Source organism: Amblyomma mixtum, chromosome 4 (assembly GCF_055824585.1).
Source record: "Amblyomma mixtum isolate Tamu chromosome 4, ASM5582458v1, whole genome shotgun sequence".
In the NCBI taxonomy this organism is placed as follows: domain Eukaryota; kingdom Metazoa; phylum Arthropoda; class Arachnida; order Ixodida; family Ixodidae; genus Amblyomma; species Amblyomma mixtum.
The window spans coordinates 108,687,659-108,712,007 of record NC_143015.1 but is presented as its reverse complement, the minus strand read 5'-3'; the positions used below and the strand labels follow the sequence as shown (position 1 = coordinate 108,712,007).

Below are 24,349 nucleotides of genomic sequence, written 5' to 3'. Positions count from 1 at the left end.
AACTGTAGTTACCCCACTTCATTCCATAGAAACCGTTCCTTGACCTTCCAGCCGAGGTCTCGCTCACCCCGCTCAGTAAGGACACTGCTATCAAATCCAAATACGCACATAAGCATCGAATCCGCGTTGGCAAAATAGCTTCCCCTCCCTCTTTGGTGACTGAGGTCCCTTTTTCTCTTTCTACGGTATCGTGCAGGAGATGCCTAGCCGCTCCACCGGCCCGCTGTACCAGTTCTTGTTCGACCACCTTGAAAACGGTACATTCGGGGAGCGGCTCCGGTGGCGGGCAGCGGGCGTCTTCCAGCTACTGTGGAGGCCCGGCAAAGCTCGGACAGCCTCCAGGGAAGAAGACTGTGCCATGTTCATGGTGCCGCTTTCTCTACGTGCGCGTCTATGCGTGGAAAGGTAAGAAAAATAATGATGACTGTGACACTAACGATTACAGTAAAAAAATTAAGGGGGCACTTTGGCTCTCTAAAGTGCTGCAAGGCGAAAGTGTTTCCTGGCGCACTGTTTGTTTGTTTTTTTTTACTTTTTATTTTTCATATTTTGTTTTTATTTTTTATTTTTGCTGCTTTTTTTTCATTGTTTATTACGATTTTCATATCATTTCTATTTTCTTTTTATTTTTGTTTACTTTCTTATTTTCATTCTTTATTTTTTATTTTCTTGATTGTATTTCTTTATTCCTTTTATTTTATTTATGAAACCCATGCATTCACTAGATGCGCCTGTATTCATGCTCGAACCTTGAGCCTTCGCGGCAGAGTGGTAGCGTCTTCGCTTCAAATGCCAAAGGCCCTTGTTCGATTCCCACCCTTGGCGCAGTTTCTTTTTAAGCAGTCACGCCGAAAGGCAGACAAATCTGCCGATACGCCTGCCGACGCGTCTGTCGACACGGCTACCAACGCGTCTGCTAACGGCAGTATGAGGCATTAAAGGCTTTCGCCTTAATAGAGATAATGTTAACTCATGACATGCGTTGAACACGTACGGCTGGTAACGGCCCATTTGCTCGTTACACGGGGTCCCAGCTGAAGGAAATCGAGGCTTTTAAAAAGACGGGGCGTTCAGCACGACCGAAATTGACAGTACCGTAGGAAGTCAGTCCCTTGGTCTAGCCTGCCCAGTATATTTCCACCCAGGCTAGTTAATACCAAATAGCTAGCTATCATCTCTTGCAAGGCTGAAGAGCTTCTCTAGGGGAAGGAGATTTTTGTTCCACCTCCCGTAGACGCGCGATGCACATTTATGACCGCTGCTTCCGCTGCGGTCTGAGAGCAACGCGTTACGCGGGTTCACTTTCGAAACACAACGCATCTCACGCGGCCACCTCCAACGCCCGTCCTGAACAGCGCTTCTAAGATATACTTCTTTGGGAGCGTGCATGGGAGCGATGCGGTCACGTGATGTGTTTTTCTATTTCGCAGGCGGCTTCTTACAGGACGCAAAAAAAAGCAACGCAAAGCATACCTTGCTGTAAACTTTTCAGCTGTTTGTTTTCAAACGTTGTCTACAACTTTCATACTAACACTTTGTTCCTGAAGCCAGTAGTTAAAACTTTAGGTAATCACACTTAATAATGAGATATTCTGACTGAAAAAAAATAATAATGTGTACATCTAACAGCGACTACTAACAGCACTCGGTTGGATGTATTCGCGTAGAATCCTCTTTATTTTTAAACTTAGTTTTAGCTGGAACATTCTGTATGCAAGGCTTCGCTTCCACCCGCAGGGAGGCTTGTCCAAGCAGTTTTTTTTTAAATGAAACTCCTGAGAGAGTAACAGAGTAACGAAACTCCTGAGAGAGTAATCGTAAAATAAAGAAGACTAAGCAAGTAATAACTTAACAAACGATTGAGGACTCGTAGCTTGCCGAACCGCAACCATATTTTCACATCAGTGTGGGGTGTAATGAAGGTCATGCAATGGCAGTGTTGTAAATAGCACATGTCTCCGTTGTGGCGTCACTTGTGCCCATCTTGTTTCCAGGCTTGCAGGGCAGCAAGGAAGGCCGGATTAAGAACTGCCGTACGCGAAACAACGCTTTCGCGCTGCCTTGGCCGAGACCAACAACATAGACCAGGACAGCTGGAGGGGGGAGCCTGCAGGCCACGGATTCAAGCTTAAGATGTTCCCAAAAGATGTCCTAGGTCAGTTGTGGGTACCTCAGCTATCTCCTCTTTTCCGCCAAAGCGCAATTCCTAAGCTGCTCTGCCTAAACGCCATGATCATCATCATCATCATCATCATCATCAGCCTGGCTATGCCCACTTAAGGGCAAAGGCCTCTCTCGTGTCTCCCCAATCAACCCTGTTCTTTGTCAGCTGCAGCCACCGTGTCCCTCGCAAACTCCTTAATCTCATCCGCCCATCTAACTTTCTGCCGCCCCCTGCTACGCTTGCCTTCCCTTGGAATCCACTCTGTTACCCTTAAGGACCAGCCCTGTTCAAGCTCATTTTTCCCTCTTGATTTCGACTAGAATGTGATTAATCCGTGTTTGTTTCCTCACCCACTCTGACCTCTTACGGTCTCTTAACGTTACACCTATCATTTTTCTTTACATAGCTCGCTGCGTTTTTCGTTAGCCTACACGTTACTGCCCCGTAGGTGAGTACCGGTAAGATACAGCTGTTATATACTTTTCTCTTTGGGGATATTGATAAACTGCCATCCATGATGTGAGAGGACCTGCCAAATGCGCTCCACCCCATTCTTATTCTTCTATTTATCCCCTCTCATGATCCGGATCAGCAGCCACTACCTGCCCTAAGTACCCGTATTCCCTTACCTCTTCCGGCACCTCGCTACCAATTATGAACTGCTGTTCCTTTGCGGGACTGTTGAACATAACTCTGATCTTCTGCATGTTAAACACCTACCGTATTGCTCTGCCTGTCTAACTCATTGATCATGATGACGCTATGATCATATCAGTTCTAAAGGTTCTAACTATAAACGAGGCAAGCAATATTGAACGATGGTGAAGCTTAAACTTAAGTTATCATAACTCGCTTTCATTTCCAGTTTTTGTACCTGAGTCATACCTTGATCGCGTGTACTTTTGTTGGATGTTTCTTGCAAACAATTTATTTTGCTCCTATTGCTTCGGTTTGCTGTGTTCTTTTTTTCCTCCAGATTGTGTCCTGTTTTGGCTGTCCTTAGTTTTGATGTCAGATGCTTGTCATTTATCTTGTTTCAAGACCCCTAATTGCGGTGTGCTTTGCCGCGTTGCATGCGCGAAAGTCACGAGTCAATGTCAGGCGCCCCTCGTCTCACAAGATGTTGGTAGAAGTATGGAAGGTAGAGCTCTCTCGTCCAATCAGGGCTCCATGAACACAGAACATAGTCCCTCGAATATTTGAGCAGTGTAGCACTATTAATCAAACAATAAGCAGACCAACAGAAACATAGTTTGGATTGGTAGATTTAGATGGTAGAGAGTGCTTCAACTACTGATGAAATGTACTGACATAGCCCGTACGTACACAGCTCTGCGGAGGCCTGCTAGGAGGTAGTGATGCTTCGCCATTTTCCAACATGGCGCCGGCCGAGTCAGTTGTGTCGCCTGTGTGCCCTACATCGACAGTGCTCTCTTTTTCCAAGCAAACGATCTCAGTTGGCTTCTTGAAGTGCTTCGCGTCTAGAGCAGGGGCAGTTCAAATACGAATGCGCTCATCAAGCAGACGGCAAAACTAACTCAAGTGAGCGAGCGAACGCTTTACCAGTGGACAACGCAGACGTTGAAGGCGGGCCGAATGTTGTTCCCGAAGGCAGCGTTACAGTGATGGACAACGTGCCAAATCATTCTGTGAAGCAGGATAGAGTGCGTCGGATGAGTAGAATAAAAAAGGATATACATACTTGGCTGTCCGGACAAAGTGTTGCGTGGAGCAGCGACACGGTTATTAAGGCCGAGCTCATGACGCTTGTCAACAACGTGAACACAGGTGGGGATTGATACCGTGTGGACTGCATAGCCGAAGCTGCTGGCCATCTCGTTGTGCGCTTGCCACTCTACCACTGCCAAGTGAACCCGACAGAGCTTGTTTGGAGCGATGTCAAGGGTTTCGTGGCCAGTCAAAACAAGACGTTTAAGCTCCAAAAACGTGGAGTCTCTAGTTTGCCAAGGCATCATACAAGTGACTGCTGAGAAATGGAAGAATTACGTGCAGCGTGTTATCAATGAGGAAAATATGTTAGGACACTGGACCACTTCATCGACGATGTTGTTGACCAAGGACTGGCTATTGTTGTCAACCTAGAGGACGACACAACCAGCAGTGCTGAATGGAGTTGTGTTGAGGACGATGAGATGAGCTCCATTAACGTGCTAACCTGCGAGCGAAAGTCAGGACCATTCGGTACTGTCGTAGTGAGAATAACGAAAATGAGAACCACATCATTTTTCATGAGATGTGGAAGACGCCGTATTGGAGTGCTCCGGATTCATTTTGACCACTCGTGCGCTGGCTTTCGCGCAGCGCATGGGGTTGTTTTGCATTTCGCCACCATCGACATTCGGGTACCCCGGCCAGCATTCGACCTAACATAAACAGTGTAGTGGCAATGCTGGAAGAAATAGATTTATATACACTAGACAGGAACATTGAAAATAACTGTGACGTAAAAACAGAGCAACTGATACAAAAAGGTGGCGGCAAAAAAAACAAAAAAGTGGGGCCAGTCAGTCCCTTTCGAACGGGTGCCCGCGGGTCCAAAAATAGATAAACGAATAAAAAGACATGAAGCGCATCTGCTGGAGGTAAAAACAAGCTAACTACTAGTACGCCATTTTTCACATGGATGGAGCCACCTGCGAGCAAATGGCGGGGCGACAGGCACGTAGGAACACACTAATGTAGTGCGCACCATCCTCATTGGACGAGAGTGCTCTACCTTTCGTAATGCTGCAAACATCTTGCGAAACGGGGAAATGACGCCTTTTGCCTCAGGAGTCTCAACAGACCTAAGCCCAAAAACTGCCACTTTTTACTACTTGTACTCCAATTTCTGCTGGAATGAAAGCTTCAAGCTGAACCAAACCTTTCCTTCAGAGTGCAATGCAAGAGCGCTTGAGATCCCTCCGGCGCAAGCACTCCTTCTGTTTGATAGATCGCGGGGGGGAGTTTTCACACCAGTACGCGGCAGTGGTGCAGTTTAAGCGATGCCTCACTTCCCTTGCAGGTCATTGTTTCATACACAGCTACCGGTCGGGCTTGTGACGCCCAGGTTAATTGTTCTGCGCGGATGGTTCTTCGGGACGCTGTCCATCTCTCGAGCAGTGAACTAATGCGCAGTGACACGGCGGGCATGTGGCAATTGCACCGGACTTATTTAAATTAATTTTATTGCCACCTGTCACGATGAGCAAGTTGCCACGGCCCGGAGGCAACCTGCTCATCGTGGCAGGTGGCAATGAAATTAATTTAAATAATTTCAATGCAATTGCCACCTGTCCACCATGACATGTGTGCCACCTGGTTTTTAGTGACACGGACGGACAGACGTTGGATTTTTTCGTGAGCAGGACCTCTAATGTTATCGCATTATTAGCGTCTACAATTTTTGTGATTCATCGGAAGCAGCCCATCGCATTGGGCAGTAACAACAGCGACAGTCTTTCTGTGAAGCTTTTCCTTCTCCGACGGCCACGTCTTCTGTCTCCGTGCCGCAGGCGTGCAGCGCAATGTCTTAACGCTGTGGGAAAATTGCGCGCGCCCACTTGTGCTCCAAGTGTGCTGCCTTCGTGGAAACAACCGCTCGCAGCTGGAGAGACCGTTGGTCGACCTTAGCCAGCGCTCTAGGAGGAAGATGGGAGTGTGGGAATGAGGGAAGGGTTGAGGTAGTGTTGCATCGGCCCCGGTCTCCCGGATGAGGTCGCCGGGCACCTCGGACCGTTCCTCGCCATCCCGCGTTGCAGAGCGTTAATGGGGTGTGGAAAGTGAAAGGACAATAGTTCGGGCTTCCGTTATTAGCTCAATTCACAGGAACACAGACGTACTGCCAGGCACCATTACTGTGTCCTTGGGCAAAGGGCAAACCAATTTCTATGATAAAAGGTGACCCTTTCCCGCTTTAGTCTTGCGCAGGGGTTTACTGCGCCGCCCTTGTTGTGTCTTTTTTTTTTGCGGTAACGATTCTTCGTGTCGCCGTCTCCGTTGCGATGAGCCGTGCTAATTAGGGTCACTGCAGAACAGAGGAACCTTTCAGTAGTCCTGCCTGTAAGACATGTTTTTGTTTATAAACACGCCCATAATATGTCCATGTTCTTATAGACCCGGAGTCACTATTTTCTTTTTCGCTGTCTTCTCTTTATTGGAGTTGCGCAGGAGCCACTGCCCACGTTTGAGAGCTGCGCAAAAAGAAAACGTAGTGTGTAGCGAATAAGAAATACGCACATAAGCTTTACTCTGTAGACAGCGCTTTGAACGTATACTTCAACAAAAAATGTAAAATAATGACACAAATAGCTGGTGCATGACTATAAGATGTGGAAGATATCCCACTGCACCAGTGAAAGTCCAACAATTTTAACAAAAAATTTGAGGATTTGGAAAAAATAAGCTACTGTTAACGGTTCATTCTTTCAATGACTAGCAAAATGTTTGTTATAAATTTTTTCCATTGCTCGCATCGAGCAGTTGAGACTGCCACCGAAGACAAATGGGGAACATTTCCGACGATAGCAATAACGTTGCCAGCAAAAAGTTGCAAGTCTGCCGACGGCAGAACTGCGGATATAGTCATTGGCATAGTGAAATCTTACACGTGTGAATTGCGTTGATCAACTTTTTCGAGTTCAAAGATGTTTCTGTCCAAACTTGTTGGGTATGCGTGGTGTATAAGTCTGAAGAAGGGTATACGGGAGGTGGGCTTTTGCAGTAATCTATATTATAGTTAAAATACCAAATCATGGTACCTCTCGGAAAAACATTCATCGGGTGAAACTATAGATGCTTGAGCCGACAGCAAATTGAGCGAGGTAACGTAGTACTGAGGCTCACCAATTACAAACTTCCAGTCCATATGTTAGGAAAAGGCTTGGACGAGCCGCTGAAGCCACTAGAAAATGCTCTGGCCGTAGTTGTCTCGTTTCAACCTGAGTACCACCCTACTCGTGCTGGAAGCTTACGAAATAAGCAAGGGTTCGAATTAAGCGGCGGAGGGCTAGAGATGTTTCAAAATTTTTGAACATGTTTCTGAACCCGTAACAGCCTCCTCGTTTCCAACGTGCCCTCCCTCTGCTTGGCGTGAGCTATTAATTGCAGGCATTGTGTTCTTCCACAGTGTGCAGAATCCCTTTTGGCCAAAGGTGACCGGGTCGTGCCGAGCTCGCCGCAGTCGTCGTCTGGCGACGCAGCCTTCGCCAGCCTCGTTGAGAGCTGCGACGTGTACGCCGCGCCACGCCCACCTGGCGACGCGTACCACGTGTTCGTGCAACAGCCGGAGGGGGCTCCCAGATACTATGCCAAGACTGCGGCAGAAGCCTTGCCGCTGTATGCAGCTCCACTTCCCGCCGGCAATATCGGCCCGGGATTTGGAAGTATTTCCATCCTTTACGCGGCCCGACCTGGTGCCGAAAGTGGAAGCGGTCATCTCTGGGAACGCCAATGTTGCTCGCCTTTTAAACGTGAGTGATGCTGGAGAGGTGAATACCTTCGCGTGCCTATACGCCCTCTTATCGATCGCTTTAACGCGATGGTCGGCTTCTTTTTTCAAATGAGGGCGGCGAGTCTACTGCCACTGCACTTAGGCCGAGTGCGCCGTTTGCTTCACTCCGCACGTGTGCGCTCTTGCCACCTGCCTTCGATCGGCGGCGGCGAAGCTAAGGAAGTGGAGCAGGTGTGCACAAGCATCGCTTTCGACATTGGAGGACAGAACCAAACCTTCGGTTGCCAGCTTTCTGCTTTGCTTTGATGCGTAAGACGATTGGATCAACGCGCGTGTTTCGCCTTACTGCCGCTAAATAACTTGTGATTTTTTTCTCTCAAGCTGCTTCTCTCAACGCACCACTACAAGGCGGAAAACATGCAACCAAATTTTGGCGTCTATGCTCATTTAAACCCCACGTAGATCTTAGTCATCAAATCTAAACTGAATGAGTCTTGTGGAGGGCTTAACTTCTCATGCACTGCCAATGACAGAGCGCTTATTGCCCTTGGATTTCTTCAGAATATTTTGAAAGGGAGAGGTTCTCTGTCAAGGCTGCCAAAACCTTCCGGTGAACATGGCTTCATAGGCGTGGGTAGTCTTTTTCTTTTTTTTCTGGCTCGTATCGGCGGAAATCCTGCTATGTAAGCCATTAACAGCTGTTGCTATAAAGAGTAACACGCTGGTGCACGTTTGCGAGTGCAAAGATGATGCTGCATCGTTAACGGCGCTTAACCTTGATAGAAATTGCTTGAACATTCTATATGCGCGTGAAATATTTTAGCCTGAAAAAAAAACGAAATTCTGCAAACTGCGATCTATGACGTGCATGTTTAACAGTTTTTTTTTATGCTCTGAACGGGACACGGCCGTGCGACTGTGGGTTGCACCTTACCTTACCAAAAGCAGTCGGCGGTGCTGAAGTTACGGCTGGCATCAGCTAATAAGATGCTAATCAGAGGCCGCGTTCGTAAACCTGTCCTCCCTTGTCCGTGATTGGCCGTCTCCGGCTCAGTGGTACACTCAGCCCTCATGATTTCCGAGGTAAGCGGCGTTAGCCAGTCACAAACCGTTCTAGCGTAACAACAGTGTTGGGGTTTCGGACACTGGCAGACCGACGCCAGTCCTGGCTTCCACATCGGCGCCGCATTCCATTGAGACGGAGTGTTGACAGCGGCTCCTTACAGCAACAGTCGTAGTGCTAACTGGACGCGCCAAGCCAGCTACCAAAGTGCGAATATACTGCAAAGCGCGGGTGACTGGAAGCAAGGCTGTCGCGCCGTTTGAGGTGTCGATTTCATGTTCTATCTTCATTTTGCCTCGCGTGTCAAGCCGTTGACCCGCACCTTTTCAGTAGTTGATTTCCTTTAGGTAAGAGTGCCCAAAGGTTACCTTTAGTCAAGTGGAAGCCGTTAGCATCGACCTCAAAGCATTCGAATATCATCAAATCCAGAAAAAACGCAGTCCATGTCTATAAGCAGTTCTTTTAGTAGTCGCACCATGATGCGTGAGTGCATGTTGCATCATGTTGGTTGCCTGTTTTTTGGCGTATCGTGTGTGCAAAAACTTCCGCGCGACGTTTAAGTAGCATTTTATGCAGCATCACGGGTCGCAGCCACTTAAGTTTTAATATTCTTACGTTGCCCGAAAGACTAGTCACAAGCAAGGGCGACCGGAGCGCAGAGCGAACAACACAGGAGGCACCGAACAATAGCGCGCGCACACCAGTCAGGTACTTCCTTCACATCGTCTTTTGTGAATATCCGCTGCATGGCCGCCCGTCCGGAAAAACACCGTCACGGTGTACTGGACGATGGTGGGGGGCATGGCGAGAGGTAGGCTGTCAGGCGAGAGACGTGGACGATATCACGTTGAAGGTGGCGGGAGGAAGCGTGCGGGAAGGTCGGGGCGATCTCGTAAGTGACAGCAGTTACCTGGCGCAGGACAAGGTACGGGCCAACATACCGGGACAGAAGTTTTTCGGAGAGGCCGACGCGGCGAGATGGGGACCAAAGCAAGACGAGGGAGCCAGGAGAGAAAGAGTCTGTGCTGTGACGGCGGTTGTAGAACTCCTGCTGGGACGCTTGCGAGGCGAGAAGTCGGGAACGTGCAAGTTGACGGGCATAGTCAGCACGGGCAATGACTTCTTGGGCGTATTCAGAGGACGGAGCAGCAGGAGTAGGCAGCAGCGTGTCCAAAGGCAATAGGGACTCGTGGCCGTACAAAAGGGAAGAAGGGGAGTAACCGGCAGTATCATGTTGGGAGGAGTTGTATGCGAAGGTAACATACGGGAGAGCGAGGTCCCAGTCGTGGTGATCGGTGGAAACGTACATAGCGAGCATATCGGTCTAAGTGCGGTTGAGAGGCTCAGTAAGTCCGTTTGTCTGCGGGTGATAGGCAGTAGTGAGCTTGTGCTTAGTAGAGGAGGACCGAAGAATGTCGTAGACAACCTTGGACAGAAAGCAGCGGCCGCGGTCGGTAAGAATATGGCGGGGAGCACCATGGTGCAATATGAGGTCGTATAGCAAAAAGTCCGCAACATCTGTAGCTGTACTGGTTGGCAGGGTCCGCGTGATCGCGTAACGGGTGGCGTAGTCTGTGGCAATTGCAACCCATCTGTTGCCGGAGGTAGACTCTGGAAACGGACCGAGAAGATCCAAGCAGACGCGAGGGAAAGGTTCAGGGGGCACGTCGATAGGTTGAAGTGTACCAGCTGGGAGAGTAGCAGGGCGTTTCCGGCGCTGACACTCATCGCAGGCTGCAACATAGCGGCGTACGGAGCGGAACAGGCCGGGCCAAAAATAAGCGACGTCGTGCACGGCCGTATGTACGCGATACACCTAAGTGGCCAGCAGTGGGAAGATCATGGAGTTCATGAAGGATAGCAGGACGAAGGTGCTTGGGGACAACGAGTACAAGGTTGGGGCCATCCGGATTGAGGCTGCGCCGATATAAGATTCCGTCAGAGAGCACAAAGCACCGCATCGAGGGATCAGACGGAGTGGAATTGAGGCGGTCGATAATTGATCGCAAATCACCATCGCGGCGCTGTTCTTCGCCCATGTTGGCAAGGACAGAGATAGAAAACTTTCATTGGCAGTGCCAATCAAGTCACACTGGCCAATGGGGTAACGGGAGAGGCAGTCGGCATCTTGGTGTAACCTCATACTCTCATGGTGTAATCATACTCTTGCGGACGCAATGCCCATCTCCCAAGCCGCCCTGTAGGGTCCTTCAGAGAGGAGAGCCAACATAGCGCATGGTGGTCGGTTTTAACCGTAAAAGGGCGGCCGTATAAATAAGGACGGAATTCGCCAATTGCCCAGACAAGGGCTAAGCACTCACGTTCTGTAATGGAGTAATTGTGCTCGGGCGCAGAAAGAAGGCGGCTGGCATAGGCGATGACACGGCCCTGACCGGACTGTCACTGAAAGAGCACAGCGCCGATGCTGTAGCCACTGGCGTCGGTACGGACTTCGGTGGGGGCCGCAACATCAAAGTGCGCCAAAACTGGTGTGGTGGTCAGCTTGGCGATCAAAGTGGAGAAGGCTCGTTCTTGATCACGTCCCCAGACGAAGGTGGCGTCTTTCTTCAAAAGGTCGGTGAGGAGACGGGCGAGGTCGGCGAAGCCCTGAATGAATCGGCGGAAGTACGAGCAGAGCCCCAAGAAGCTTCGGACGTCGTGGCAAGATCGGGGAAAGGGAAAGTCTTTCACGGCCCGGATCTTATCGGGATCAGGGTGAACCCCCTGGAAATCAACGATATGGCCCAATATAGGCAACGGGCGAACGTAACTCCGGCGCCGACGGAGGCGCCTCTCGCGGCGAGCCGCGCAGCGGAGACAGGATACGCTCGCCGTCGCACGCATTGGCAGTCAGGTCCGCATGCCATCTAATCGCCGCGGCTGGGCTGCGTACTCTTATTGCGAAGAATGCCGGGGTCAAATACGAATTGTTGCGTGGTCGGCTGCAACAGCACATATGGAAATTCGCCCGGGACCCGCTTTTACAGTTTCCCAAGCAAGCCATACGAACTGCGCCGACGTGATCGCTGGATCGCGCTTGTTCGCCGACAAAAGTAAGTTGCATCCTGCAGTTATATTCGTTGCTAACTTCAGAATGAAGCCTAATAAAATAATCACTATACGCAGCAACAATGGAACAGATTGGATGCCAGCACGTCACACGAGAATATGCAGTAAACACTTCGTCGGCAACGTGAAAGCGAATGAGGAGGGGCACCCATCTTACTACCCTTCCATATTTCCGGCCGTGTACAAGTCTGCAACGGGTCCTCTCTCTGACGATCGCTATGCCAGGTAGGTGTTGATGCGTTGTTTGCTGGATGTGTTTTATTGGTAGAAAAACAACACTTGTTTTTTGTTGATTCTATGCGTGCGGCAATGCGTACGCTGAGTGCTGCTGCAGAGGTTTTGTGATGAAGGAAGATGAAGCAAAATAGATCGAAATTTCAGTACACGCGCGGAAAAAAAGTACGAGAGCTATAAAGAGACGTACGCTTGAAGCTGGTGCATATGATTTTGAGAGTTTTAAAGTTTGAGTGGTCTGCACTTGCCTTTAAGTTTATTTCACGCTCGACTAGGAAGCGGAAGAGGTGGGAGCGCCAAAAGGAGCAAGAAAAGCTTGCCGACACTGGGGAACATGCAGAGCCAGCAGAAGCAGATATGCCTGCAGAGCCCTTACATGATGACAGCCAGCCGGACACTGAAGAGGCAGGAGATTGTGACACCATGGCAACAGAAGAGGAAGTTGGTCTTCGTCGTGTTGATGTATGTAGAATCTTTTGGTGGGGAAGGATGTTAAATGTGAACGTTTTAGTGATTTATGTGTACTTTTGCATTTCAGGTGTCAACAATGACCGAAGAAACAGGTGTTTGCTACAGCACAAACTTCACTTTTATTTCTGAAGTGAGCAATGGAAATGCATCCTCATACATCAGCCACAGGGAAGTGTGCACCACAGATCTTGGCAGCTCTTGTCATCCAGATTTTTGCGAAAAAAGCACTGGGCCAGTGTGCAAGCAGCCTTTTTTCGCAGGGTACAGTGCACTTTGCAATGATGAAGATGCATTTTATGACTTGACAGCAGTGACATTTCAAATTTTTGCCTTGTTGCTCAGCTTACTGCCAGCAGTGCCTAGAAAGATGAATGAATTGTCAATTGAAGACAAGCTTCTGCTATTTCTAGTTAAGCTGAAGCACGCACTGCCATTTTCAGTGCTTGGTGTCTTGTTCGGCGTGCACAGAAGAACTGCAGCTCGCATCTTTAAAGGGCTACTTGTGGATATCTTTTCAGCAAGCAAAGACTGGATTTACTGGCCATCACGTAAAGCTATCTTCAGCACGTTGCCACCAAGCTTCAGGCAGCACTACCCCAACTGCAGGGTTATTATAGACTGTACGGAGTTGGAAACTGAAGTGCCACCTGGTGTTGCAAAGCAGAACCTGTGGTATTCCCACTACAAAGGGAGGCACACGGTAAAATACCTAATTGGCATTGCCCCTAATGGTCTTGTGACTTTCTTGTCAAAGGGTTTTGGAGGGCGAACAACGGATGCCACAATTACCATTGAATCTGGGTTCATAAATTTGCTCGAGCCAGGAGACTTAGTCCTGGCAGATAAGGGCTTTCCTGGAATTCAGACAGGGGTTGGTGCTCAGAATGCTACCCTCATCATGCCTCCTTTTGCTACCAGTGCCCAATTCACTGAATCAGAAGTGAATGTAACCTATTTAACTGCTTCTGTGAGGATTCATGTAGAAAGGGTTATTCAGCGGCTAAAAATATTTACCATCATTTCACATAAGATCCCACAAGAGTTGACATCATATGCAGATGAAATCCTTCATGTGCTATCAGTCATCACCAATATGAAGAGTTCAATATTTTCAAAGGAATGAAGGACAGTCTCAGTAATTCAGGAGACGAATTGCAAAGGATGATTAATGACAGACAGGCAAAGCAGAATTGGTCTGAAAATCAATAGGCACAGGACTAATGTGCAACAGCCCCAGAAAAGAACAGAAGCTTGCAGTGAGTAGTGAGGCAGTGTAAGTAGGAAATGTACCTGCTTGGGACAGGTAGTGGCTGCAGATCCAGATCCCAAAAGGGAAATAACTAGAACTGGTTTGGGTTGAAGTGCATTCAGTAAATACTTTCAGGTCATGAATGGCAGGTTAACATCATTCCTCAAGAAGAAAGCATATAACAGCTGTATCTTACTGGTCCTCACCTTTGGTAAGAAATATGGAGGCTAAGAGTTCAACTTAAATTGAGAACCTTGCAGAGAGCTATGGAACGAAAACCTGCAGGTGTAACATTAAGAGATGGGAAGCATGCTGAATGGGCCGCGGAACAAATGCGAGTTAATAACATGCTAGTCAAAATCAAGAAGAAATGATCAGGTCAATTAATCTGAATGCAAGATAACATGGTCCATAAGGGTGACAGAGTGGATTCCAAGGAAAGGCAAGTGTAGCAGTGGGCAGACGACATTAGGAAGATTTCAAAGATCAAATGGATGAAGCTGGCATAGGACTGGGTTAATGGGAGTAATATGGGAGAGTCCTTTGCCCTGCAGTGGGGTAGTCAGGCTGGTGATTGTGATGTTGAAAAGATGTGAAGTGATAATCACATGCAAGCTGTATTGTGCCGCTGACGGTTGGGAGTGCATTGGTCCAACAATTATTCCTTGTAAAATACTTTATTGCATGCTTGAACTATCTTTCATACATTGTCATTGTCCAACATTTGTGCACTCGTGTAGTGCTTTTAGATAATGTTCAAAATAAAAGCTTCTGAGTTTCGGCACTGCTGCTGCCAAGAACTCATCATTCCTTGCAACAGGAATTGTCACTGAGTCTACATTGGAATACACAAAAAAATGACACATTTCAAGGCCTAAGACATGCAGACACACTTGAATCTGTGTGTAGTACTGATGGTGTTTCTTCAGCTGCAGCTCTCTCTCGCCAACTAAATACTTAAGCAAAGGCTTCTCTGTTACTTTCTTCTGACGTCGACTAAATGGGCACTTTATTTCTAGAAGAATGACTTCCGCTTCATTATTTCTGGAAGGTAAATTTGTTTTGTTATATGAGGGCAAATGTCTTCAGGCCATTCACCTGAATCCTGAATGTGGCATCAGGACTATATGCAGTCATGCCTCTTCAGGCCACTTACCTGAATATGCCATCAGGGCTACACGCCAGCCATGGCTCTTCAGGCTTTACAACAAGCCCGAACTGGGTAACCTTTACATTGTATTGACACTCAAACGCCACACGCGCTCTTGGCTCCTTTGCCAGCCCATAGAGCACAGCAGGGCCCATGAAGGGAGTCTCTGTTACAATTTTTTTTGCTCGTTCATAGAGCTGTGCATCGCAACATGTAAGAATCCTGTGTGCCTGGAAAAGCAAGCATATGCACAAAAATCATCAGCTGCGGCTGAACACAGTTGATCCCCCAATTAAATCAAACGTGAACCCGAAGCACTTTTTACGTACTTTGTTAATCAGTTGTTTTTGTTCTTGATCCAAAAGATTTTTGTGAGCTCTCATTTCCTTACGTAATAAATTATTAGTTACTTTAAATAGACAAGCTTACAGTTTTACAGAAGCATTGCTCACATTCATACAGGTGTATCTGGGAAAATAAATTTTAGTAATGAATAAAATTGTGGACAAAGCACAAAACAAATAATGAGGGATGTGACTCATCAATTTGCTTGCCAGTGTTTCGACAAGGGGAGATAAGTCCTGTTGCCAAAACATGGCAAGCAAGCTCAAGTTCTCCTCCATAGTTCACTAGGTTTCGGTCTGTGTCGAATTCCGTACTCCTTTCTTCTCGTCTGCAATGATATAGATAACGGCGAATTACCTTTGTTGCAGTGATTCTCGGGAATCTCTCATTTTTCCATTCGCTTCTGTCGTGTAATGTCCGAGTCGACAAAGCAGCAACATCATCAGGTTGCAGAGATGCGTACAGGTCTCTCTCCCAGTCTGAGAGCCTAGGTAGGTTGAAGTACAGAGAAAGTGGGAAAGCACCCCAAATTATTGCAGCTCTCTCAACATCAATGCTACATGCTGTTAGAAGCGTTACCAAAGGGACGGATGCAGCGCTGCATGTGTAAAAAGACAAATGGGGAGGGGGGCAGAGGTAGCAGTGTTATGTTAAAAGCTGAGGTATTGCATGGGGGGGGGGGGGGGGGGGGGTCGTTGTCACGCCGCTGCACCGAGTGCAGCTGGCCGTAGTGACGCCTTTGGCAGCTGTTTTCTCTTGGATAACTAAAATGTACAGCTGAGGTAACGAAAATTACAAAAGAACGAAGCACAAACCTGTTCGGGAAGCAAACTGCTTCAAGAACTAATTTGCTGTCAGTGCGAGTTTTGACAACATAACTGTGGAACTTCCTCCGGTCCCTGTCCCACTGAAAAAGCTCTAGAGGCTGATCTGAGCAAAATGCGATAGGTGTGAAAGCCGATTCTTCAATAGTGCCAGCTTCTGCACGAAGCATATCTGTTAGCGGGCATTCGATGCCACCAAAAAACTGCAGCACATGTGTGACTGGAAAGCTTTGGGCACGCACTGAAAAATTATAAAAAAAGAACAGCATCAGGAGCGTTTGCAGAGGATTATGTTGTTTCTTGACGCCTCTGGTAAAGGTTCAGCGTTTGATTACAGGGATAAACAAAGCTCCAAAAACCCACCTCTCTCCTTTTTGGGAGCGCCAACTGTCGAATGCTTGGGGTACACTTTTTTTGCCGATGGAACGCGCCAGGATCTCGCCGCGCTGGTCCTCGATTCTCCAGTAGTGTTTTGTACGAACAGCGCGACAGCCGCCGCATGCTTACACTTCCCCGCGACACCGGCACGACAGTCGCAACGTGCTGCGATGATTCTCCTGCTGTTGTCAATCTGAAATAACAATGAGAGATGCGAGCCAGAAAAATACAAGCGATGAACAGACGTAGCTTACCTCGATCTCCACGCTCTTCGGCGGCGCGTTGATTTTAGTCTGCGCCATGCATTTCCCCCTTATTTCGGAGCCGCTTGAAAGCACGAGCTCTTTCACGTTGTGCACGTGACCGGCTTCAAGCAAAAGCTTGCCCTTTTTCAAGTTCGCTCCTCGGAAGAAGGAATTCAAATCTTCCAAATCGCGAAATGCCGCCGATATAACTATCGGCACGCTTTCCACCGCCATTCTACCAGCCTCGCGCAAGGCTGCCATGCCGTCTGCTACAGCGGAGCAATCCTGCGATATGTTCCCCGCCTGCCCGCCAGATGGCGCTGGTTGTTCAGCGATCGTGGCGGCTCCTGACGATTGCCCGTTGCCTATAGTGATCTGACGTCGCCCGAAACGGCACTTTGAGGAGTTAAGCTGGAGGCCGGCGCGATGAAAGAGGGAAAGAATCTGGGAAAGGTATGCGGGGTGGGATGAAAATGTAGGCGAAAATACATCGACGTCGTCCAGATAACACAGGCACGTGGTCCACTTAAATCTCTGCAAAACGGCGTCCATCATGCGCTCAAATCTGGCTGGCACGTTGCATAGGCCAAAACGCATTACTTTGAACTGATATAGCCCATCAGGGGTCACAAAAGCGGTTTTCTCACGGTTTTCTCATCGACGGCAATTTGCCAGTAGCCGGAACGAAGATAGCACACCCAAGCTTGATTTGCTGACTTGCTTTTGTTGCTTGTGTTTAAAAGAAGAATCTGTAACGTTAAAAGAAAATCACTCTGTATAGTATATTAGCCTGTGTACGATCTAGTCTGCAAATTTCTTTTTACACGTTTCCAGAGTCGGCGCTATCCTCTGAACGTGGTACCCTCAGTTCGACTAATGGTGCCCGGCGGTGCCTTCCGCTGAAATGCGAAGGTGAGTTTGCAGCTATTTCTGCAATGCACCATTGTAGGTTTCTACGCTGTTAGCAGCCACTTATCTAACAGCTGGGCATGCTTTCACGTATGTGCCACATTCAGTGTTGTACATAATAGGATTTGTTTCTGCACACTAAACAGGAATAAGTCCTGTATGGCAGTAAAGCTCCTTCCGTACGGTGTCTTTCCATGCACGCAAATATCTAATGGGAACGCCGCACTACTTTTATAAACGATGCTGGAAAGAAATTTATTAATGTCCAGCATGCTCAATGTTACAAGTCACGTTTCGAAAAAATTCATTCACAGATAAGGTCTTGACAAGTGAGTGGTTTCAGCCAATTAAAGACTTTCAGCAACCTCCGTGGTGGCGGCTGCCGATCTTGAAGTCGCCGGTTCGATCCCGCTTGCTCTACGGCGGCAATACAGGTTGAAGAGCCTGAGAGGATCGAAATCAATCCGGAGCTCTCCATTACAACGCTCCTCGCCCAAGTGTCGCTTCGGGACTAAACACTGCATATATCAAGACTGTTCAGAAGCAACAGCTGTCTTGCATGTCTTTGCCACTTCATTTGCCTTCGTGTAATAGGTTCGGTGTGTGAACTTAAATAACATTAAACCAAGTCATTGGAGCGCGTATAAATGCTTCAGGGTTCGTTTTTCATAAGTGACCTTAGGCCTCACTCGCTATCACTTAGCTCACTTTTAAATCACACTCAGAAATAAACCTGGATAATAGTAACGACTAGCCTGTCTTAGTAAGTGTGCACTCTATTTGCGCTGTTTATGCTGCGCAATCTTGCTGTAGATCATGAGTAGTATGGGAAAGTTTCAGCCTTCACTTTATTCATTACTGCATAATTATGTGTGGCAAGCAGACCTTTTCTGTTCAACTAATTTTCATCTTTGCCTATATTATCCTAACATTTACCAGATTTACCGAACAGGTAACCAGAAATTCACAATTCTTGTGCATAAAAACTCTTTGTTCTTATTTTTCTCAACTACTGTGCACAGCACACATGACCGCGTAATGTGAGCTTTGTAATAAAACTGGTTAGGGTGTCCAAAGAGAATTGAGCCATATGGAGGCCTTATAGATGTACAGAGGTGGTCAAAAGTTCCCAAGCCACAGGGTCTGCTTTGAAAACCCTGCTTAACACCTCTGTCAATCTAACAAGCTTGTGTTGGCGAGAATGATGGTTCTCCTACCCCATATAGATATATTCATCTACGTGGATGACGTAAATGCCCAGCCATGTGGCTCAAATGCAGACCATGTGGGCTGGAAACGTATGAGCAACCATTTACATAAGGTGGAGTACAGGTGCCTCTACGGGCAATTGGTGGAAATGCGTCTCATTGCTGCAGCAATGTTCTTTTTATTGTTTCCCGTTCTAATAATCCTCATTTTATCCTCGCTGACGACGCGGTGTGCAGGACGAGCTTCAGCAGCCTAGAAGCACGTGCAAAAGCGACAGCCGGTGTACACTGTGCGCAAGAGTGCGAGCACGTTACTTCCGCCAGCAGTTCTCCCGTCTCGACGAGCACCACAAGCCCGATGAAGGCGCACGAGTGCCTAACATTCTCATTTAAAAGCCACCTGCAATTGCAGGGGCGTGCAATTGCAGGGGCGTCTACAGCAATGCAGTGTTGAACATATTGGCGATCAGTAAAGCCCCTCATGAAAAGCTTCTACCGAAGGGCCCTTGAGGTATCTGTAATAAATAAATAGATCAAGCATGGCATAATAAATGGCATGCTAAATGGCCTGTCATACTGAATCTTGGTTTTGACATTACGACGGCCGGCAACCTAGTATCCAAAAGGAGCCGTGGTCATCTATTTTTACTCAGAACATTAACTAGATGTGCTGAAGGCTTATGATAGGCTGAAATTGCCCATTTTCCTGTACAATCGCAGTCTTTCCTAATGCCACTAAGAATAAAAAAATATGGAGGATACTGCGATACCGGGCCTCCGTCACACAGCGCCAGTGCCAGATAATTTTTCTCAAGTATCCTTAGCACCAAACTACCTTTCGAAAGCCATCGTTCGTCCAATTCTACGCGATTTTACAACAGCGAATGCTAGATAGGGCGCACACAAGCATGCAGCCCAGTCAACGAGGAAGCGGTTCGGAATGTACTCTTAAAGATCGCTTAAACTCCATACTGCCTAGCTTTGCTCCTGGACATGCTGTGCAGTTTCAATTTTTGAGTCTACAGAGATGAAAATTGACTTTGAGAATGGCACAGTCTCATTTTCCCAGGCAGTGGAAGAGTGGATTTGGGCACGTTGGATTTAGGGGAGTATGGTGAAAGCTCGAAAACATCCAGCCTTTAGTGATCGCCATGTAAGGTTTAGCATGCCGCAGCGGCATTTGGACCCCCAGGGACACCTAGGGTGCATAAACGTACGTACGCTGATATCGCACAGCACACTGCACCTTTTGAGTTTCGCTTCCAACGAAATACGGTGGCTGCGGCAGAGATCAAACCAGCGACCTTAGGATCAGCAGCAGATGTAGTCAGAACTTTTAACCACACTAGCTGAGTCCACCCAGTTTTATACCATTGATGCAACACTCTGGGCGCCCCTAAAGAATGCCAATTTGAGATCATGGCCACTCGGCCAAGATCCTGCATTTTAATGAAACCGCTCTCCCAGAGCATGTGGTAGGGCGCCTTCCCTGGGCGGCGTGCGGTGTATAGGTGTTCTACCCTGTATGCGGAGCTCTTATTTTCATTTGTCATGAGAATAAACAGTTAAGCTTTCTCAAGCTCAGCCCTTCTCTGCTTCATGGACCGTCATCCGAAGTCGAAATTACCGCAGCCCTTCACTACAGCGTCTTTCATATCTGAGTCTCCTTGGAGCTTTAAGCTCCATAAACCAACCAACCAAATCCCAACCGCCCCATGTCACCCGGTGAACACTACTCCATGGATCCACTGTGGCGCGAGTACAAGTTCATCCATGGTGTGAAATAAGTCCTTGCTCAGTCACAATCAACGAAGCACAGAGTTTAGATTTGCTGCTTCACAACTGTTTCGCTATATGTTTAAAAAACTGTGGGACACAAAAGCGGCCGGCTGCACTAAAATGCGCCTGGTTTCCTCTAAATGATAACATTACCCTATCGAAGCCGCTCTCTGTGGGTGTAATAAAAGTGTGTATTACAAGAGTAGGACACCGGGTGTATATCAGAATAGTGAGTACCAGTGAACGCGCACAGAACAGTAACTCTTCTAGAGTTTTTGCTAACCGCCTGCACACTGGTTCAAGAAGGCACGTAGGCCGGCCGGGTCTTGAAATACTTCATACTCGGATGGAGATCACCCCCTGCAGGCCATCGCAAGACAGGGTGACACATTATGCCAGGACGGCGCGCTCTGGACCAGCCGGGATTTCAGCCTTTGGCCAGTCCCTTCGTTGCCAGCCCGCCGGCCTCTCCCAACCATTTCGTACACAGCTCTGTGGCACAGCGCCTGCCACTACGCGAACCCTCACGCACACACCTACACATGACGCTCCTTCCTGTAGCTATTGTTTGAAATTTGCTCTTCGTCTTCCAGACGTCGGTCTGCCGGCAGCCACACTACTGAGCACTGTCCTGCAGTGTCTTTCGTCCATATGCTGGGCTGATCGGTGGGCAGGCACGACAACCTACTACAGGACCTCAGAGTCATGACAGGCTCGATATGGTCGGTGTGGAGTGACGGCACTTCACAACTGCGCGCAACAGCTGCAAGCAGCACTTTTGGCATGGCAAATGCGGGGCCGTCAGACCAACCGCAGTTGGCAGCCAAGATTCGGCGTGCTCGTGCGAGAAAGTGTCACCAACGGCTTAACAAAGCTGTAAATGAGGCAGAAGGCGACGCCAACAGGCTTCATCATAAAACAGAGCACCGACGTCAGCCCAAGGCTCGTCGCACACACAAGAGTTAGGCTTCCGACCCAGCCGTGCCCAGTCACGCCATCACAGCTGCGGGAACAGCTTTTATGCGAAGCATATTACTAGAGCTACACTACAGCCCGTCTAGCGCGGCGGTGGAGCTACCATTGACCTTTAGCGTGACCACGTGACACCACGTGACAACATGACGTCACAGCAGAGGAGAGATGGGCTGCCGGCTCGCGCGGTCGGCCGCGGCGGTGGAGGCTCCACATCAGAGGCGCGGCGGCTCACCACGTGACAACATGACGTCACAGCAGAGGAGAGATGGGCTGCCGGCTCGCGCTGTCGGCCGCGGCGGTGGAGGCTCCACATCAGAGGCGCTTTCCATGGGTGCCAAGAATGCTGTTGTAGCCGGTGCTGGGGCAGCGGTTGTACACTCTGCATTGAATTCACCGATGATCCCGTATATAGCTGCCACGGCAAACATGGACCCCAACTTGTATGCGGCCCGTAGGGCAGCCCGGGCGAGGTATGTACAACAAAATCTAGCTACAAAATCCACAACGGTATACACGGACGCGGCTCCGTATACAGGAAGCTCACATAACAGCACAGTGGCGGTAGTTATTGATTCGGACTTAAAGGAATTAGCTAGCGCCTCAGTGAGGGATTGCACGGTAACCGAAGGGGAGGAGCTGGCCGTAGCTCTAGCGGCGGTAGCCGCTTATCGAAGCAACATGTCTCTTACCATCCTTACAGATTCGAGAGAAGCGTGCCGTAACTACATGAACGGCCGCATAGGCCGCGCCGCGCTCCGGCTCTTCCAGAGCGCGACCCCACCAAAAGTCACACATAGCATTTACTGGGTGCCAGGACACACCGACATAGCGTGGAACAAACGCGCCGACGAGGTAGCTCGAGCCGAGCTTCCTCTCAATCGGACGATCTACCCGACCGAGTCGGCCCTAAGTACTCAGACATTCTCAACTACTATAAGGGGGTACGGACCCGCTATCCGCCGCCTCATTCTGATCTAAATCAACTAGAGGCAGTGTATTGGCGAAGATTGCAGACAGGAACATTCCCAAACCTGCATATCGTTAGCAAGATTTACCCGACGCAATATCGGGACACTTGCCCGTGGTGTGGCAGCAAACCATCGTTGTACCACATCACGTGGGAATGCAGTAAGAACGACAGCTTTCGCAAAGACCCGAGTGCAGAACAGTGGGAGAGCCGGCTCTCCAGCGGCGATCTGGGTTGCCAACAAGGTCTGATCCAGCACGCCCAACGAGCAGCGAAGCTCAGCGGTGCCCTGTTATTGTTGTTGTTGTTCACCTCATGGGATGGCGCATACCCACAGAGGGGGATCGGCCAAGAAGAGGGGTGCATAGAGAGTTTTTGAGATTTTTTGCTTGATTGTTTGGTTTTGTTTTCTCGGCGGAGCCCTGGAATAGGAGCACCGACCCTGTGAGAAGAAGGAAGATGGACCTCTTCTTTCTCGTCTGCTACTAAACAGATGACAGAGAATTACTGCACCAGTTCCTTTCCTCAAAAAGCGTTGTGTTCAAAGGGCAAGGCATCGCGCCGAACGCGTGGTGGAGTTTCGTGAACTGCCTGGCAGCGCTACAACACGCTGTCGCGTTCCGCTCCTAAAGGCGAAGCTTAAACGTCATTAATTAGCAGTGAATTAGTATTCAGTCATTAATCGGTAATTAGCAACTAATTAGTAATTTGTCATTACTTCGACATCACTTTTTGTGACGTCATCCAGTGGTGACGTCACCAGTGTCACATAGGGAAAGTGGTGCGGAAAACGCTTTCACCTCTACGCAATTTAGACAGTCAAAGTGCCCCTGAATTTTTCACTGAGCTTTTTGCGCTACGGAATACCTTGGTCAATGCAATTTGTTTTGTTTTTTTTTTTGCTGAGTAAACGGTGTACACACGCATCCATACAGAAAAAAGGAAAGCAGGTGTTTTACTTTCTGAGAGTAGTATGATTTCTTCAGCGGTGGCAGCATTGGACGACAAGAACGAACCCTCTACTTCTTCATGTAAGGAGACCAAAACGATAAATCGGTAAGTAATAACAAAACACAAAATCTGTCAAACAGAACAAAGAATAAAACTCCCAAAACAGCTTCGTATCACGAAAGCCATTATGAAAATGACAGAATATATCTTGCATGCATTAGTAATCACTGCTGTACTGCACAGTGCCACTATCAGTGCTGCCATAATTATACAATTAACAGTCACCACAAACTACCCGCACAGTGTTTTATTCAACCCTGACACTTCAACAGTGCTCCTCTTGGCCAGTGTGACTCACTGGCTCTGGTGAACCCACCGCGGTGGGAACGCCGGTGGCAGGCAGCGCGAGCGGTCGCACGCCACGTCGGCTCTACCAATGATCGCTGTTATTTGCGGTCCTCAACTCTTTCCCGTAGAGAGCTTGGCACCATCGTCTCCGGCAACCTAAGCGGCATCCGTGGACACCACATTTGCCAAGGTGCGCTGAATTTTGTTCCATTTTCAGTGCTTTGAAGACCTCGCCCCATCTCTGCGGCGCTAAGCCTGACGGTGGCAAGGCCTGCGCCGGCAGCGTTCGGGGTTTCCTCTGGGATTCCTCGGCAATGGCGGTCCAAGGCCAAGTCACCGGATACGATCCCACCTCCATAGGGATCGTTAACATGGAAACCGTTCAACATGAAGAGCCTCTTCCCAGCGAGGAGGAATACCTCCAAGACATGGTCCGCGTATGGCGCGGACGCAGGAAGACTAAGGCCTCCAGGGACGCCAACACGGACGCCGGCCAGCAACGGGTGGCGGGACGCTCTGCACATGTGCAGGGCGAGAACGCTCAACATGCAGCTGTGCAACAAGCAAA

General features: G+C 48.7%; 2 protein-coding genes and 1 long non-coding RNA gene across 5 annotated transcripts in view; 2 read left to right on the top strand and 1 right to left on the bottom strand.

Annotated features, from left to right (window-relative positions):
• LOC149347789 (uncharacterized) overlaps positions 1-20,335 on the top strand; it is a 50,732-nt gene extending 30,397 nt beyond the window's left edge. The window contains exons 4-8 of one of the 3 annotated variants that reach the window (XM_089587455.1): positions 197-367; positions 1,995-2,155; positions 7,293-7,635; positions 17,479-17,556; positions 18,999-20,335. In XM_089587455.1, the coding sequence (XP_089443581.1) occupies positions 197-367; positions 1,995-2,132 (309 nt within the window). In that variant the 3' untranslated portion in view covers positions 2,133-2,155; positions 7,293-7,635; positions 17,479-17,556; positions 18,999-20,335. Of the gene's footprint in view, positions 1-196; positions 406-1,994; positions 2,156-7,292; positions 7,636-17,478; positions 17,557-18,998 lie in introns of all 3 variants that reach the window. The other 2 variants (XM_089587457.1, XM_089587456.1) reach the window with 2 other exon arrangements.
• On the top strand, positions 11,856-13,628 carry LOC149347791 (uncharacterized). The gene is made up of 2 exons (XM_089585679.1): positions 11,856-11,973; positions 12,258-13,628. The coding sequence occupies exon 2, from the start codon at positions 12,500-12,502 to the stop codon at positions 13,574-13,576; it is 1,077 nt and encodes a 358-aa protein (XP_089441805.1). The 5' UTR covers positions 11,856-11,973; positions 12,258-12,499; the 3' UTR covers positions 13,577-13,628.
• Positions 15,561-16,906, bottom strand: LOC149347790 (uncharacterized). Its single transcript, XR_016292211.1, has 3 exons — positions 16,654-16,906; positions 16,385-16,592; positions 15,561-15,684 (listed from the first exon to the last, which is right to left on the bottom strand). It is a non-coding gene; the product is annotated as an uncharacterized LOC149347790 (long non-coding RNA).
• Positions 20,336-24,349: the final 4,014 nt, after the last annotated feature.